General features: G+C 34.5%; 1 protein-coding gene across 5 annotated transcripts in view; it reads right to left on the bottom strand.

Moving 5' to 3' along the window:
- The window catches only part of LOC129770042 (uncharacterized), a 419,235-nt gene that overhangs the window by 24,893 nt on the left and 378,180 nt on the right, over nt 1–16,162 (bottom strand). For all 5 annotated transcript variants that reach the window (XM_055772630.1, XM_055772632.1, XM_055772629.1 and 2 more), the window contains one exon: nt 479–804. In XM_055772630.1, the coding sequence (XP_055628605.1) occupies nt 479–804 (326 nt within the window). The remainder of the gene's footprint in view (nt 1–478; nt 805–16,162) is intronic.

The following is a 16,162-nucleotide window of genomic DNA, read 5'->3' as shown; positions in this document are numbered from 1 at the left end:
ACTCAACAACAATAAATTTTGTGCTCTCTGTGTTTTCTGAGAATCACTAGAATCAAGACATTTCTCGACGAATGCCAAATCAAATGATTGCGAATATTGTTGTGGATTTAATCCGATATTGAAGGTAGGGCTGTTCTATATTACAGTAATATCATAAATAACTCAACAGACGTGTCGTAGCTCCAAGGTAGGGATTGTCCAACGTTTCCGTTTAACGTCTCAAAAAAAAACGATAGAGAAGTTTTTCGAAAGTTTGTGGTTCAACCGTTCTTACATATTGTTCTACACATGAATCCAAAATAATCGATGTTTACGACGACTTTTGACGACAAACGTACACTTTTGACACATGTTTATGATGGGTCGTTTACTCAAATTACATTCCGTCTCGCGTGACCCTCACGGATGGGTACTAACCCACTCGAACATGAAAAACATAAAACAACGGGGCAAGAAAAAAACGCAAATGACAACTCACCATGCGGATATGGCGTCGAGTTGAAGTGCCGATGCCGGTCGTGCCCGTGGTGCCGGTTCGGATTCGGATAGGTCGGGTTGCTGTTGCTCTTGAGGATCTCCGCGTTGGGGGCCGACGTGGGCAGCACATGGTCCCGCTCCAGATCGAGTTCGTAGTTCCGATGGTTGGCACTGATCTGCTGCTGGTTGTGGTGAGGTTCCCGGCCGCCAACGCCCCCACCCCCAAGGCTGCCAAGGCCATCTCCACCGATGGATCCACCACCAATGCCGCTGCCGCTGCCGCTGCCACTGCCCAAACCCAGCGGATCCTTGTCCTTTTCTCGGTACCTGGAGCAACGAAAAAAGTGCATTTTAGTATATTTTATTACCTGACAAACAGATGTTACGGCTCGTTATAAATTAGAAAGGTAGGCGCAAAAGAAAGCAAAAGAATTTATCCATCTTTGTCTGAATTTTTTTCGTTCGTTCGTTCGTTCGTTCGTTCTTCCTTTGCTTTTCGTTGTGTGTTTTACATCCCTTCGGGCGAGGATGGGAGGAACGGAGCGGGACAGCCAATAAACATTTTTTTCCAATGAAATATATTCATTGATGGGTTCCGACAGGGTCAGGGGAGAGGAAGAGGCTGAAAAGAAGAATGGAAAAACACAGTTCCAGCAAGCCAGCAGGGGGTGTGTGTGCGTTGACCCGTGTTGGAATTGCTGAACCAAGTCAAATGTGTGGCCTTTTTTCTTCCATTCTTGTCTCCTCTTTCCGTTCAGACCTTAATTTAGTTTTGTTTTTTTTTTTCCTTTTCCCGTCCAGTTTGCAAAGTTGTTTGCTCAAATGGCGGCCTCGATATCGTCGTTGTCGTCACCAATGCCTTGATCCTGTTTTGTGACTCGGAGCGGAATGCATCATCAATAGAAATTACATTTTTACGGCTACGAGGGTGCCTGATTGGTATCAATTCGGCAATAAATTTAAAGCACTTCTCGACTGTGGAAGCCGACTGCAGCTTGCGCGAGAGGAGGAAAACAAATTGTTTGCAACTGCGTTTGTGTCGAAGGAAAAAAAAGCGATGAATTTGTTGAGTCAACAACACACATCAAATGGTGTCATCGGGCGGCGCAATTCTAGGGACGGTTCGGCTGGAGAAAGGTGCAAATTAGCACCTTGTGGTATTGCGAGGGGTCGGAGGAAAAAACCTACAAAATAGCTGATCTTCGTTTGTTGAGACATTCGTGACAGTTTGTTATAATTAGACGGCAGTAGTTTACCTTCTTGTCTTCCCATACTCGTAAATATTTCTCTGACAGCTGATATTCTTTGAATTAGATCGGACTAATTTTAAATTTCCGCCTTCGGTTGACGATGTTCTTCGAGTGAGACATTTCCGGTAGTTCCCCACATCTAGGGACAATTATCTCTCCGGCCAACTCAAAAAATAAAAGTATCACACATCCAGAAATATCACTCTAAATCGTCCACTTTTTTCCGGCCCGGCTCAAAGGCCATCCAAATAAATCAACCTTCCCATAAGGGCTACGAAGCAACGTCTAACTTCGACACTCCAAAAATAGAGCGCTGCCGCGGCGCTCCCGCATCCTCCCGCATCTTCCTGTGATTCCATTTTCCCCCAGCGAGACGACTATCTCGTGGCACTAACTGGAAGTAGTATATTTCCGTCCCTCGCCTCGCCCGCCCCGCACGCCCACCCAAATCCGGATCAGTGGGAAACAGCTTCTCATCTCATCGTTCTTATTTCCTCTTCCGAGCGCACTTTTCCCCAATCGCCTTGGGGCAGCAGCAAAGAGCCCAAGCAACAACAGCAAAAAAAGCTCGCTTCCCAAACAGATGAAGTTAGGCTTATCAGCTCTTATCAATGGGCTAAGGAAACCCACGCTAGACTTTATTTTTCCGGGGGAGTCCAAATGAAAAGCAGGCAGAAAAAAGCAAATGGAACCGCGCCCGCTCTCAAGGCGGTCTCCCACTACTTTCCGGGAATCCGGCTTGCAGCAGCAACGGGACGGATGGGGGTGGGTTTTTTTTTGGTGTGTGTATCTATGCAAATTTATATTTGCACTTTTCTGCCACACTCAGAGGAAGCCTTTTTCATCCCTCCTCCCCTCACGATGGGTAGAAGGAAGGAAGCCCCTGTGGTAGCCTGTGGGTTGCCCTGCATATATTGGGGGCGGGATAACAAGGTCGATGTTCCAATTCCTCGATAGTACATGTACATGTATATACGGAGCGGAGCAGAGCAGGAAGCGAGATGAAGTTTGTGGAAGCCAGCCAGCGTAATATACACAGTTTTGCGCACGCAGGAAACGAATTCGTTGGCACAACACTGCAGCGAAACAAAAAGGGAACTCTGTTTGCGATGTTTGCTTGCTTTATTGAAGCAGAAATGAGAACTCAAAAAAGTTCAGCGTTTTGAAAAAAAAAAACGATTCTCATCTGCATATTTTTGTAGGATACTACGAACATTGAGCAATATCATAAATAATCAAAATGCATTTTGCTTATACATCCCTTAAGAGATTCAATGTGACAACTTTTGATGATATCATTTATATATAATCTTTACGACCTCGATATTTAACACAAAAATCTCAAATTCCCGGAATTTGATTCACTGTTTATATTTCGGTACATAAACTAACATTGAAGCGATAGAACAAATAGGTAAATTTATAAGATGATTCTTATGATTGATTGGGTAAGACGAACAATGAGAAATTGGTGACGAAAGAATCATTTAGCGTGCGCTCTTTCTCCTCTCTGTTCCATTTTAGCTACTGGATAGACAAACGATAAGAGAGGAAATACAATTATTCCTCACACAAGCGATAAACTTTTTCGCTTTGGGTATTACAATACCTATCCGTCTTACCAACCAAGTTTTTTTTTATGTTTTGAACCACCTTTTCGTTTTTATTTAGTTGAATTTCATTCTTTTTCATTTTAAGATGTTTTTATTTGTTTGATCTATAATTTTTGAAATTTTTGGATCTTTGGATTTTTTAATTCTTGGGTTCTGGGATATTTGGTTTCAAAGATATTAGGGTTCTACAATGTTAAAAATAAACTAGCTGATCCGGCAAACGTTGTTCTGCCATATAATTTATTTCTAGAGAATATTTTGGTTGGTAAAATTAACGAGTATATTTCAAGTATTTGCATATTATCGTCAGAACTGTAAAATTGATCTGAATAATGATTTTCACAGCGTACAACTTTTTTTTTCCGAATTTTCCCTTTTTATGTTAAATACTCTCCAAAGTATTTTATCATTCTAATTAGGGTGAAGATATACTCATCGATATATAGACAACTCAAATCTGATCAGCCGTTTTCCTGAGATGATGAGAAAGAACTTTTTTTGTGTATACAAGATATGTACAGTCAATTTCTTCGAATTTTTCTATTCATCTCAAATATTCTCCACATTATTCTATCATTCTAATTTGGATATAAGATATGCATAGACAATTTCTTTGTGTTTTTCTATTCATCTTTCTTTTAAGATTTTCAGATTTCAATTTTTTGGATTTTTAGATTCTAAGATATTCAGATTTTTTGATTTGTTTATTTTTAGATTTTTGGATTTCTAGATTCTTGAATTTTCAGATAATTTTAGATTCTGGGATTAACGAATTTTAAGATTTAAAAAATTTTGATTTTTGGATTTCTTTATTTCTAATTTTCTTGATTTTTGGTTTTTTTTTGATTTTTTATCTGTTTTTGGATTTCAAAACATCAGTTTTCGATTTCGAATTTTTTAATTTGAAGTTTTTTTAAGTTTAGATTCGTGTTTTTTTAAATAATTTTTTTCTCGATTTTAAAAAAAATTGGATTTGGAAATTTGAAGGTTATTAGTTTTTGGAATTTTTAGATTTTTGGATTTGATTTTTTTTTTTATTTTCGACAATTGTATTCTTGGATACTTGAATTTGTTTCTTTAATTTTATTTTTTTTTACTATGGATCTTTATAATTTTTGAATTTTTGAATCATTAATTGGGTTTAAAAAAAAATTTTTTTTCGTTGATTTATGGATTTCTTAATTTTTGGACTTTGAGTTTTCAAATGTTGGATTTGAAACTGCAGACTTTTTGTTGTTGTTTTTTTTATTTCTGAATTTTTGGATTCTAGGTTTTTGGAAATTTAAACTTTGAGAATTCAATTTTTTTTTAATTTTTTGATTTTTGATTTTCAGATTTTCAATTTTTTTATGTTTTGGTTTTTACATTTTAGATTTTAAAAATTTTAATTGGACCATTAGTTTAAAAAAATTTTAGATTCCACGATTTTTAGATTTTCAAATCTTTAGATTTTTTTCCATTTTTTAGGATTTTAAGATTTTAAGATTTTTAGATTTCTAGATTTTTGAAATTTCATATTATTTTAAATTCTGAAATTTACAGATTTTTATATTTTGGAATTTGGGATTTTCGGATTTCTTGATTTCTGATTTTCTTGATTTTAGGATTTGTTGTTTTTATTTATATTTTTTTATTCATTTTTAGATTTCAAAACATGAATTTTCGATTTCGAATTTTTAAATCTTTTAATTTTTTAATTGATTTTTATTTTTTTAGACTTTTAGACTTTTCCAGTTTTTGATTTTCTAGTTTTTAGGTCGTTTTGATTTTTTTTTTTCAATAAATTTTTAGGTTTTTTTATTTTTAAATATTTTTTTTACTTTTAAGATTTTTGGATTTTTGGCTTCTTAGACATTCGGATTTTTTTTAATTTTTTGACTTCTTAATTTCAGATTTTCTTTTTTTGTTTTTTTTTTATTTTGGAATTTTTGGTTTCGAAATTTTCAATCTGAAGTTTTTAAAATTTTTAAATTTCGGGATTTTGTTTTGTTTTTATTTTTTTAAATGTTTTGATTTTTTTCTTGAGTTTTTAAATTTTTGACTCTAATGTATTGGGATTTTTAGATTTTAAAATCATCGGATTTTTTTTGGATTTATAATTGTCCAATTTTTGTTTTCATTAATTTTAGGATTCTAGAATTTTTGAATTTTCAAATTTGAAAATTTCATAATTCAATAATTTTAAATATTTTTGAGTTTTTGATTTTTGATTTTCAGATTGTCAATTCTTAATGTTTTGATTTTTGTATTTTATTTTTTTTTTTCATTTGAATTGAACAATTTTTTTTTATTTTTTGGTTTTCCCGTTTTTTTTAGATTTTTAGGTTGCCGGAAAAATCTGGCATTTTTCGATTTTTCAATTTTTAGATTTTTTGATTTTTTTTTTTAATGGCAATAATTTTGAACGCTTTGAATTTTTTTGATTTTATCTGGATACTGGTGATGACGTGCGATCCTCATTGTTTTAAATTTTCGATGTTTTAATCACCCTTTTCATAATTTTGACTTGACTTGAATGACTTTTCAATTTTTAGATTTTCCAGATTTTTTAAATTATTGTATTTAAAAAAAATGAAATTAAATTTTATCTGGATGCTGGATTTTCGATATTTTTTTCCCTTTTTTACTGTAACTCTAACAGTTTTAGTTAGCTTAGAGTTTTAAGTTTTTTTGATTTTTTGCTTTTTTTAATTTTTTTATATTTAAATTTTCCAATTTCCTAAACTGTCGAAATTCCGAGCTCTGAAAATTCCAAAATAAATAAGGTTTTAATATTTTAATAATCAGGTTTTCCGGTTTTAAGATGTTTTTCTCGTGTTGTTTTTTTCTATAACTCAACATTTTCTAAACAACAATCAGGTTTTTTATTACAGTTTGTTTTTCTGTTTTTCAGATCTTTTTCTAAATTTTTCAGATATTATTATTTTTTGTTTTATACTATTTAGGATCATATCAATTATCTCCGATATTTAGATTCTTTTTTTCTCAGACTTTTCCAGATTTTTTTCTTCTAGACTTCATGAGCAGATTTTAAAAAAATCAGAATGTCAGATTTTCAGAATTTAGGATTTTTAAATTTACAGATTATCAAATTCTCAGATTTTCAAATTTTTTATATTTAGACAATTATATTATATTTATTTTATTTGAAGATTTTAAAACTTCCAATCAAATTTTAATTTTTTTTTTCATTCATAATTTCGGATTTTCAGATTTCAAGATTTCAAGACTTCCATTCAAATTTTTAAATTTTCAGTTTTTTTCAGATTTTCAGACTTTTCTGGAAGTCTTAAAATCTTGAAATCTGAAAATCCGAAAATGTGAGTTAAAAAAATTTTAAAATATGATTGGAAGTTTTAAAATCTTCAAATAAAATAAATGTAATGTAACCAAAAATATAAAAAATTCGAAAATCTGAGATATGGATAATCTGAAAATTTAAAAATCCTAAATTCTAATTTATATTTAATTCTGCCAATGACGTCTAGAAAAAAATTCGAAAAGACTGAGAAAGTCTGAAAATCAGAAGCTTTTAGATGCGAAATTCCAAAAAATTACAGCAAAGGGAAGGTTTCCTGACAAAATCGGTGTCATCTATGAATGAATAAAAAAAATCTCCAAATAATTTACAGACATTTTAAATATGTTACTAGAATAACTTTATATGATAGTGTATCAACCCTTTGTGGTCGGAATAATTTTCCTTGGAACGTTGCGCTTCTCTGAATAACATGTAATATTATGAAATATAAACTAGATCGTTTTATTTCTTTAATGTGAACATCAGATTTTTTTTTATAATGTGATGTGTTACTTTCTGTCAAATATATACCGGGAATTTGAAATTTTAAATCTTCCCGCCAAACATTTTTAATTTTTTCAAGTTTCTACTATTGCCAGAGATCTCAATGTCAATTTTGAGCGGGATCAGCCATTTAGTTTGTTTACAGCGTCAATTAGAACAAGTTAACTTGTTTTGGCTCGGCGATTTTCGATACGGAAATTCCCCAAAGATATTGTGTGAAATTTTGTGTACTGAAACGTTGAAACTGCTGCAGAATAAAGAGAGCTGGCTCGTGAATTTAATCTCTTACGAGACCGTTTATCATATTTTGGTTCATGTTTTGGGTACCTAGTCGCAGCACGACTAGTGCCAAAAGGGATCAATTTCCTTCAAAAATTTCATCGCAATCAAGTGGTTTAAGACAATTCGTGAACAGGTTAATTGAACGTTAAAATTCGTTTAAAAACAAGTGTGTGTATCAGTTTACACTTGGTTGATCAAAGAATGAGATTAGTATAGTTTCTTGTTGTGGTAGCTGAGAGCAGATATAAGACCGGAATTGGAAAAAGATGTGTACTGGCTAAGAGCACACATACAACCACAAAGAGTTATCAGTCGATCAATCAACCGATGCTTGAGAGTGCATCAATATGTCTAGCAACGGAATATGTAAAAATCGGTTCATAGAGTTTGCAAACATAATGTACCCTGTAAAAAAAGTTGAGATCTACAAGCTAAAAGACAAATTGGTAGCATGTTATGTTCATTTCCTCTTCCTTGAAATTCAGGTCATACCATTATTCTGATAGTAGTGAAAGTCATTCATCCGTAGAGTTTTAAATTGAGTATATTCTGTCTACGGATCACTATTTCCGTAAAAACCGAATCCGAATCCTCGGATCTGGCATCTCTGATGAGCGGTGTTTGTGTGTGTGTGTGTATATGTGTGTGTGTACGCGTTTGTTTACAATTCCAACGCGCTCTAATCGTTAAGCAATAATTGGGAAACGTAGAAGAACCGTCCCGACATGCATATTGTTGAATCACATGCGCATTCAAATTTCATGCGAGAGTGATTTATGGTGGGTTTCCTCAAATTGTTCAATCGAGGAAGGAATGCTCAGTCAGTCCCCCCCTCCTCACCGTCCGTCCGTCCGTCCGTTCGTTCATTCGTTCGTCGGAGGGGTTCGAATTTATAATTTATGATTCGTGGTTCTCTGATGTAGATGTACGATCGAGATTACGGCTGAGAATTCTGTCATATGCTCAAGATAGAATTGTTTTATTGTAGTTTTTATGGCTTTTCTCTTTTCCACCGGGTTTCCTCTCTGTGTCCCAACCTTTTCTCCGCGCTGCTTTGTTTTGGTTAAAAGTGGGAACTTTGTAACAGATGTTTCCACAATTCAATCGTTCTCAAACGCGTAACCTTCGATCCCGTCGGGGAAGATTGTTCGCGCATGCGGTCACATTCCTGCGATGGTCTTCGAGATTACACCTAACAAGCTTTTCAAATAATGCCCCCTCTGGCGATAAATACAATTTCGGGGGGCTCTAATGTATTTTTCTTGCTTCTTGCTGAGCCGATAACAACCGCCCTCCATTTCCGGCTCTCGTTGTGTTAGAGATCGTCATCGATAGATCCCATCACTAAGCAGTGGTAAACGAAATGTGTGCAGTTGAAAGTGCATCCAGCGCACCGCGCCAACCGGAAACATTTTATGGGCTCAAGGCGTGTTGCGTGTTTGTGTGGAAACTGGTTTCCGACCGATCAGCGAAAGCCGCATCACGACGTCGTGGTGCTGCTTCTTCACACGGAAGAAGATCATGCATGAATTTTATGGTATGGTTTATGATATCGCGCAGAGCAGCAGCAGCAGTAGACATAGGAGGAAGTAGGAATTACTTATCATCTGTGGATTGGAATAAACAATAACCGATGAAAGAAAAAAAAAAGGCTCACGTAATGCAATAAAACACACCGAACACGTTGTCGAACATGTGTAAAAAGGGTGAACATTGTTAATTAAACAATTGCGTGTTCAAAAGATGAGCTATTGTGTGCTCGGTATGGTAGCATAAATAATCTGAAAAGCATATATTTTCATATTTTTACACCGATATGGTTTGTGACTCTCGGCATCGAACTTTGTTTCGCTGGGTTTGTTTAACGATTTGGAAATTTACATATTTTAAGGTGCAAGTGGTTTCTTATATAATTGTAGAATTTTTTTCTGGAAACAACTTATTGAATCGCCTGCACATGCTTTTTTTTGACAGTTACATTCAAAGGCGATAAAATATAAAATGCTGCATTTTGACAAACGCACGAGTAGCTTTGTCCCCATTCAAAGTGATATCTATTTCAAAATAAATTAATTACAATATTGTCCCTTGAGCTGTGCATTGTCATGAAATTAAAAAAAAACCAACAGAGCAAACGGTTTGATGGAGGGTCATCGATGCAAAGGTCATATTTATGAATCTCTGCTTTTTTATTGAAATTTTTTTTGAAAAAGTTCATCAAAAGCTGAACATGTTTTATCTAGTAGCGGTAAAATACTCTAACTAGCGCCTGTCAAGGTGCCAAAATGCGTTCTATTTATAGAAATTTAAGAATAGAAAAGAATGTAATCAAACAAGGACCATCTTCTTCGATATCTCTGTCTGAGTAGAGCTAAACATATCTTAATTTGGTCTAATAAACGTTTCCACCACACCTTGGAGTTAGATAACCATTTTCTAATTGACTTTGAACTGTATTCAACGAACAATATTGGCTAGAGCCCAACAATTACTCCTAATTTGCATGAACAAGATTTGAATAGAAGTTTTGATGACAAACAGTTCAGGCATTATTAAGCGTAGAATTGAACAAAAAATCATAAAAACGTCACACTGATGGGAAATTGTTAATTGGGTGGTCCTAACTGGCCGCTTGTCTATGCACAAAGAGGAAGTGGGGGTATAGTGGTCACCCTAAGGAATATGCTCATTTCCAGCGCCCACATACCACTTCAGTTCCCGTTTCTCGAAGAATATTATAGTTCAACTTATTGTTCTTCAAGATAGCAAACGGCTTTTACTGTAAAAATTTAGAATAGTACACTTTTCATCATTAGAAAAAAAGGTGAAAAATCGAACTTTTTGTTTGCTTGGAGGTAAAGTGGTCACCTAATGGGGACAAAGTAAGAAACACATAACGTTTCGCATAATGAGTTTTGGTTTAGTTGGGGTGGCATATTCATCCAGGGTCAACGCCATAAAAGGGTCTTCTTCAAGAGCAGAATGTGATGAGGTATATCAGTTTTAGTAACCAGAACATTGTAAGTTGTTATTCACCTATGACCACTTTGCCCCCAAACATCAAAATAATTTCTATGCTAATTAATCGCTGAGATTAAAAAATATATCTGTTCACCTCTCCTAGAATATGTGAACAGTCGTCCAAACTGAAATTCCTCAGCGCTCAGAACTGCGGCCGAATGGCTATCGAGAGAGTAATTTCTGTTTTTATTTGTATTTTGACATGCGACAACTCTACTGAAGTACAGGGTGACCCAAAAGTCATAAAATTCTTCAAACATAAGGTGACCATCAATACAGCATCTACAGTCAATAGTTATACTACCAAACAAGCAGGTGACCACTTTGCCCCCCATGACCAATTTACCCCCGCTACCCCTATCACAATTCAATTCATTTAATAAATGATGAAACTACTGCAGCGATAAGGGAATCATTCAAAATCGAAATATGCGTTAAACACGGATGAAAAAGTCGGCAAGTTTTAGTTGATAATGGGTTTTGAGCTAGAGAGAAACAAAAACGAACGAAAAGGGAACAAAAAAATGGTTATGCACCACGGCAAGCAAAATTCTCGCGAAAAAAGTCGTTTCTCTATCCAAGGCATTTTCGAGTGGCAAATTTATCAACGAGTATGTGAAAGCTTTGGTTCAAACAATGTCCCATGAGAAAGGCCGTGTACAAGCAATTTCGTCACGGATTTCTCTCGTGAAAAGAATTGAAGGTATAACAGTTGATTGTGTATTTTTCTCGATGTCGCTAGATGACATTAGGCCCAGAGTTTGTTATAGTTTTCGGGGCATACTACACCCAAAGTTAATCTTTAGCACATGTTATGGCATCCCAATTTATTATATTAAATGAGCTAAAAAATAACAGAAAATGTTGTACTCCCCAATACATGTATATCATTTGTATAATATATATGCTAAAGCCAATATGAGCGAGCGAAACAGGAGACACATTGAAATGAAAGCATATGAAAGCTTTTCGTACAGTTTACCAAATACACGGCCCAGACAGAGAAAGATATATTTTCGTTCATGTACTTCTTTATCCTCTTAGAAAACACTTTTCAACTTCATTTTATGATGAAGTTAAATATTATCACGCTTCGATATAACAGCGCTGGCAGCTATATGGATAGCGTGGTCGTGTGAAATAGCTTTGCATTCCAGCCGGCCTTGGTTCGATCCCCATTGACGTCGTGTGGACGTTTTTTCTTTGGCACAATCCCAAATGAAATGAGAAAAGATAACAGAAAGAGATGTCTGCCCGCATACATACAAACCATTTTTAAGCTTTTAAAACAGCTCATTATTTGCGCATTTGACCCTCCAGCACACGAAACGGTATCATTTCTGCCAAAGATGAAATGTTTTCTGCCAACGCTAGTTTGGGTGCAGAGGGTTTTAAACTGTGAAATATTCAAGGAACAACAAAAGTCATCAGTATCATCAATGTATTGAAGCTATGGAGTAATTGTTTGTAATATTCTGAAAAATTTCTCCATTTTTCGAAAATAGCTACGATTTTGCATAGTACATAAATAACATGAATTATAATAAATTCATATATCCATATTGGTGAGCCCGGAACGAAACCATTGTTCGTCAAACCTTTTTAAAGTTGAAACAGTATTCTAATGAGCATATAGGCCATTTTTGCTCATTTTGAGATACAGGGTTTCATTAAAATCGACTATTTCTTGGGCAATTTGACGTAGGACTGAAAGGTTTGACGGCGTCAATTTGTTCGTAAATTTTTTCAGATCGTACGTATTGAAACATGGTTAGTTTGATAAACACACTAACACTTAGGGTGGGGGGGGACTTTTTGTCAAGGTTGCGTTATTTTCTGTGTTTTAAAGATAGGAAATTGCGTTACGAAGGGGGGGGGGGGTAGGTGTCCAAAATCCGGATTTTTAGCGTTACGTAATTTGTGCACGACGCCTTATGGATGCAAAATAAAGACACAGTCAATTTGTCACCATGGTTCGTTGCAAGGTCACAATATTGCTACGAGTTTTTAGAAAGGAAAAGACAGACTTGACGTTCCTGACTGATATGAATAAAATAAACTTCAACTAACGTGCGAATTTAAGTTAGTTCACCAAATGCATAATGAGATCAGAGCATATGAAATTTGTTCTCATTTTGTTAGAATCAAAACAAAAACAACTGGAAACTTCTAATTTTGTACTTCGTCCTACCGTGAGAAACTCCAATATTTCTAATTTCTAATGAAACACAAATTTCTTCATAACTCGAAAACTAATCAAGCAAATGGGGTCAAATTTGGGTTGTGAGGGTTTTTAGGTACGACAAATGTTTCTATGATATGACAATTGAACATTTCCGGAAAACTCTGGAGGAAAATGGAAAAAATCGGAAAATTCAATTCCCGCAAATGAAATTGATCTTCGTTCGAAAGTGGAAATGGATTTTAATGTGATAAAACGCACTCCTATATCTTCTTCTATCTATATAAATAAAAATGGATAGCCGAATGTGTTGATAAGAGCAAAACTCGAGGAAGGAATTGTCCGATTTAGGGCTGTCTTTATTGTATCATATTTTCTGTATCAAACACTCCTATATTTACGACCGATGTTCAAGACATTTTCCAGATGGTTTTCGAAGAGATTAAATTTAATGTTCCCTGGAAAACAAATTTACAAAAAAAAAGTTCTAAGACCAAAAAGATGAGAAAGATCGAAAAATAAAGATCGGTTTTCGCGATTTTTTGGAGTACAAAGAATCGATCCATAAAACTTCCAAAACGAAAAGACAGAACTTCTAACCAAATGAAGGCTGGTTGATAAGGTTAAATGGATTTGCTCTTGACTTAGTTGGCAAATAATTGTCTATAATGTCTAATCAAAATTTTTGAAAAAACAGAACGAACTTTTTTTTTGTTTTTTGTATACCATCTACACTCCAAGATAACAATATGTTCGTAGAATTATCCATAAAGCTTAAGGTTCAAGCTTTAAAATGATATATATCGTTATCTAAGCAGAAAGTTTCGAAAGCTTGCTTTTGACTTTCAAAAGTAGTGAGTTTAAGTCACTGTATGTCGTTAATTTATATTTAAGACACAGCGATTTAGAATCCCTTTAAAATTCGGATGATTTTTATTTGCTATATGTTCATCAATTTTCAATCGGAATATCGAACGATCGGATAGGCAAGAAGTGCTCAGCCCGGAAAACAAGTTTCAAAACCGGGTAACAAGAGTCAGTTTTGGAACAGACGTAATTACCACACGGTTTGGTAGAAACGCTACCAATCTCTTTGATTAATCCAACAAACAGTACAGTAATGCAGGTCGGACTCGATTCTATATGATTCGATTATATACAATGTTAGACTCGATTATATTTAGTACAAATTAAATTTCTTAATTTTCTTTATATCTCAAATATGACTCATTTCGAGATAAAATAAAATATTTCAACGTTAAAGTGAAAGTTAGTTGGCTATTACGAGTGAAATGAAGTAAAAAGCATGATTTTGGTAAATTTTAGTGGAAGATTCACCAGGGATTGTTTAAAATGATATTCCAGCGAAATTAAAAAAGATAGAAGTTGGGTGTCAAAGAACAAATTGTATAGTAATTGTCAAAGAACAAATTGTATTGCAATTTGGTTGATAGTAATATTCAAGTTTATTATGTATTTTTTAGCTAAAATTAACACCTTAAAAACCACAAACTTTGAAGTTTTTCATTTCTAAAATTCACTAATTTAGAAGTTTCGAAACTGTATCCTGTATAACATTTTCTCATCTTTCAAATGGAAGCAACATAATTGTCCTACGCAGCGTAATTTTTTAATTAGAGCCAGTTTAAGGCAAACAGGGCCCGAAACAGAGAAAAAGTTCAATAACACTGTCATTGTTGGAATTCGAACATATGCGCAGAAGGTCTTTTATCATCAAATATGATCCTTAATCACAGGGGTTCTCAAACTACACTCGACAAAAAAATTAGAGGAACAGGGCGCGAAGTCAGATATTTTAAGTGATTTCTGACATGCTGTATCTTCGTGAAAGATCAACGCATATCGATGGGAGGCGCATCATTTTGAAGCTACAACTTTCAGGTATTAGAATATTTTACGTACATATTTCTCGTACATACTCGATAAATGTTGGTGTAGTGGGCAGCAATAACGGGAAGAAATTTAAAATCGATTTTTCTTTGTTTTTTCAAGAATATTCTGGACTAACCCAATTTTTTGCCAACCAACTCAACAGCAAACCCAATTAACCTTATTAATTTGTAAAACATTGTAATTTTTGGGATTTGGTAAAACACTATAAAAATCCTGTTTTAGGCGCTTTTTTGAAATCGATGCAAAGAAAATAATTTTTCTTTTTCCGCCAAAGTAACAAATTATCCTTGTGCAGCATTTACTAGAGTTTTTGAAACTGCCTTTCAATTTGCGGTGCGATGGTTGTTTATTGAATTATTCATCATCAAAGACGAAGGGGTAATTTTTCATTCAAACTGAAATATCTCTGTGTGGAAAGGTCCTACAGGAACGTTCTTGGAACCAAATAAAAGCTGATAGATAAAGTTAATTGGATTTGCTGCTGAGTTGATTGGCAAAAAATTGGGTTAGTCCAGAATATTCTTGAAAAAATAAAGCAAAAAACGATTTTTCATTTCTTCCCGATATTGTTGCCCACTACACCTACACACACACCAAGATAAAAATATGTACGTAAAATATTATAATACTTCATTGTAGCTTCAAAATGGTGCACATCCCATCGATATGCGTTGATCTTTCACGAAGATACAGCATGTCAAAAATCACTTGAAATTTCCGACTTCGCATTCTGTTCCTCTAATTTTTTTGTCGAGTGTATTTTGGGCAATAGACCCCTTTTTCAGAATTAAGTGACATCTCAGACCCCTATAGTCAAATTTTTTAAACAAAAATCTATTTCTAAGTTTTATCCTATTCATACAAAATTCTTACTAATTTAAAGACTTCGAGGTTAGTTAACCTGTTATAAAGGCGTAACAACTATTTTGCCACCCACAGAAAAATCTTTTTTCCGCACATGGAATATTATTTCAATATTTTGCTTAACCAAAGACTTCTAAAAGTATCTTGCAATTTTCCAATTTCGTTGGGGTTACTAAAAATGTACCACATTAATTTGGGAGTCATTTTTATGTAAAACAAACCCTGGTTTCGGAGCGCCGGCAATAATTTTTTCTTAAATTCGTTGAACAAAGGCACAATAAAATGAGCTTACAAGGCAGTGGCAAGCAGTGTTTTGGGGTTCAACGAGCAGTGGCAACTATATTTCCACCAATTTTTCCAACTGATTCAATAGCTTCATTTTTATCAAAGATAATGTGTTCCTCCTCATATTCTCATGTTCATGTTATATTCTCTGAAGTTTGAGTCGATTCCTTGCCTTATAAAGTGTTTTTACTAGGGTTGCCAGGTGTATTGAACAGTAAACTGATTGTTGGAAAATTAAAAGTCTGGATTTGTCTGGATTTTTGTCAACATTTTTTATATTTAATTGCGAATTTTATTGAACATTTTCACGAAAACGTCGTTTGATGTTTGCGGAAATGGACACGGTTTGCTGACGAGCAATGAAGTGTCTTTCTCAAGGCAGGTGAAGAAGGAGTTTGGATTGAGTTTGTCCACAAGGGCCAATATCAAGGCTAGAACTGCAAAAGTTTAAACTATATAAATCAACACA

Source organism: Toxorhynchites rutilus, chromosome 2 (genome assembly GCF_029784135.1).
Source record: "Toxorhynchites rutilus septentrionalis strain SRP chromosome 2, ASM2978413v1, whole genome shotgun sequence".
Taxonomy (NCBI): domain Eukaryota; kingdom Metazoa; phylum Arthropoda; class Insecta; order Diptera; family Culicidae; genus Toxorhynchites; species Toxorhynchites rutilus.
This window is presented reverse-complemented; position numbering and strand designations above follow the sequence as displayed.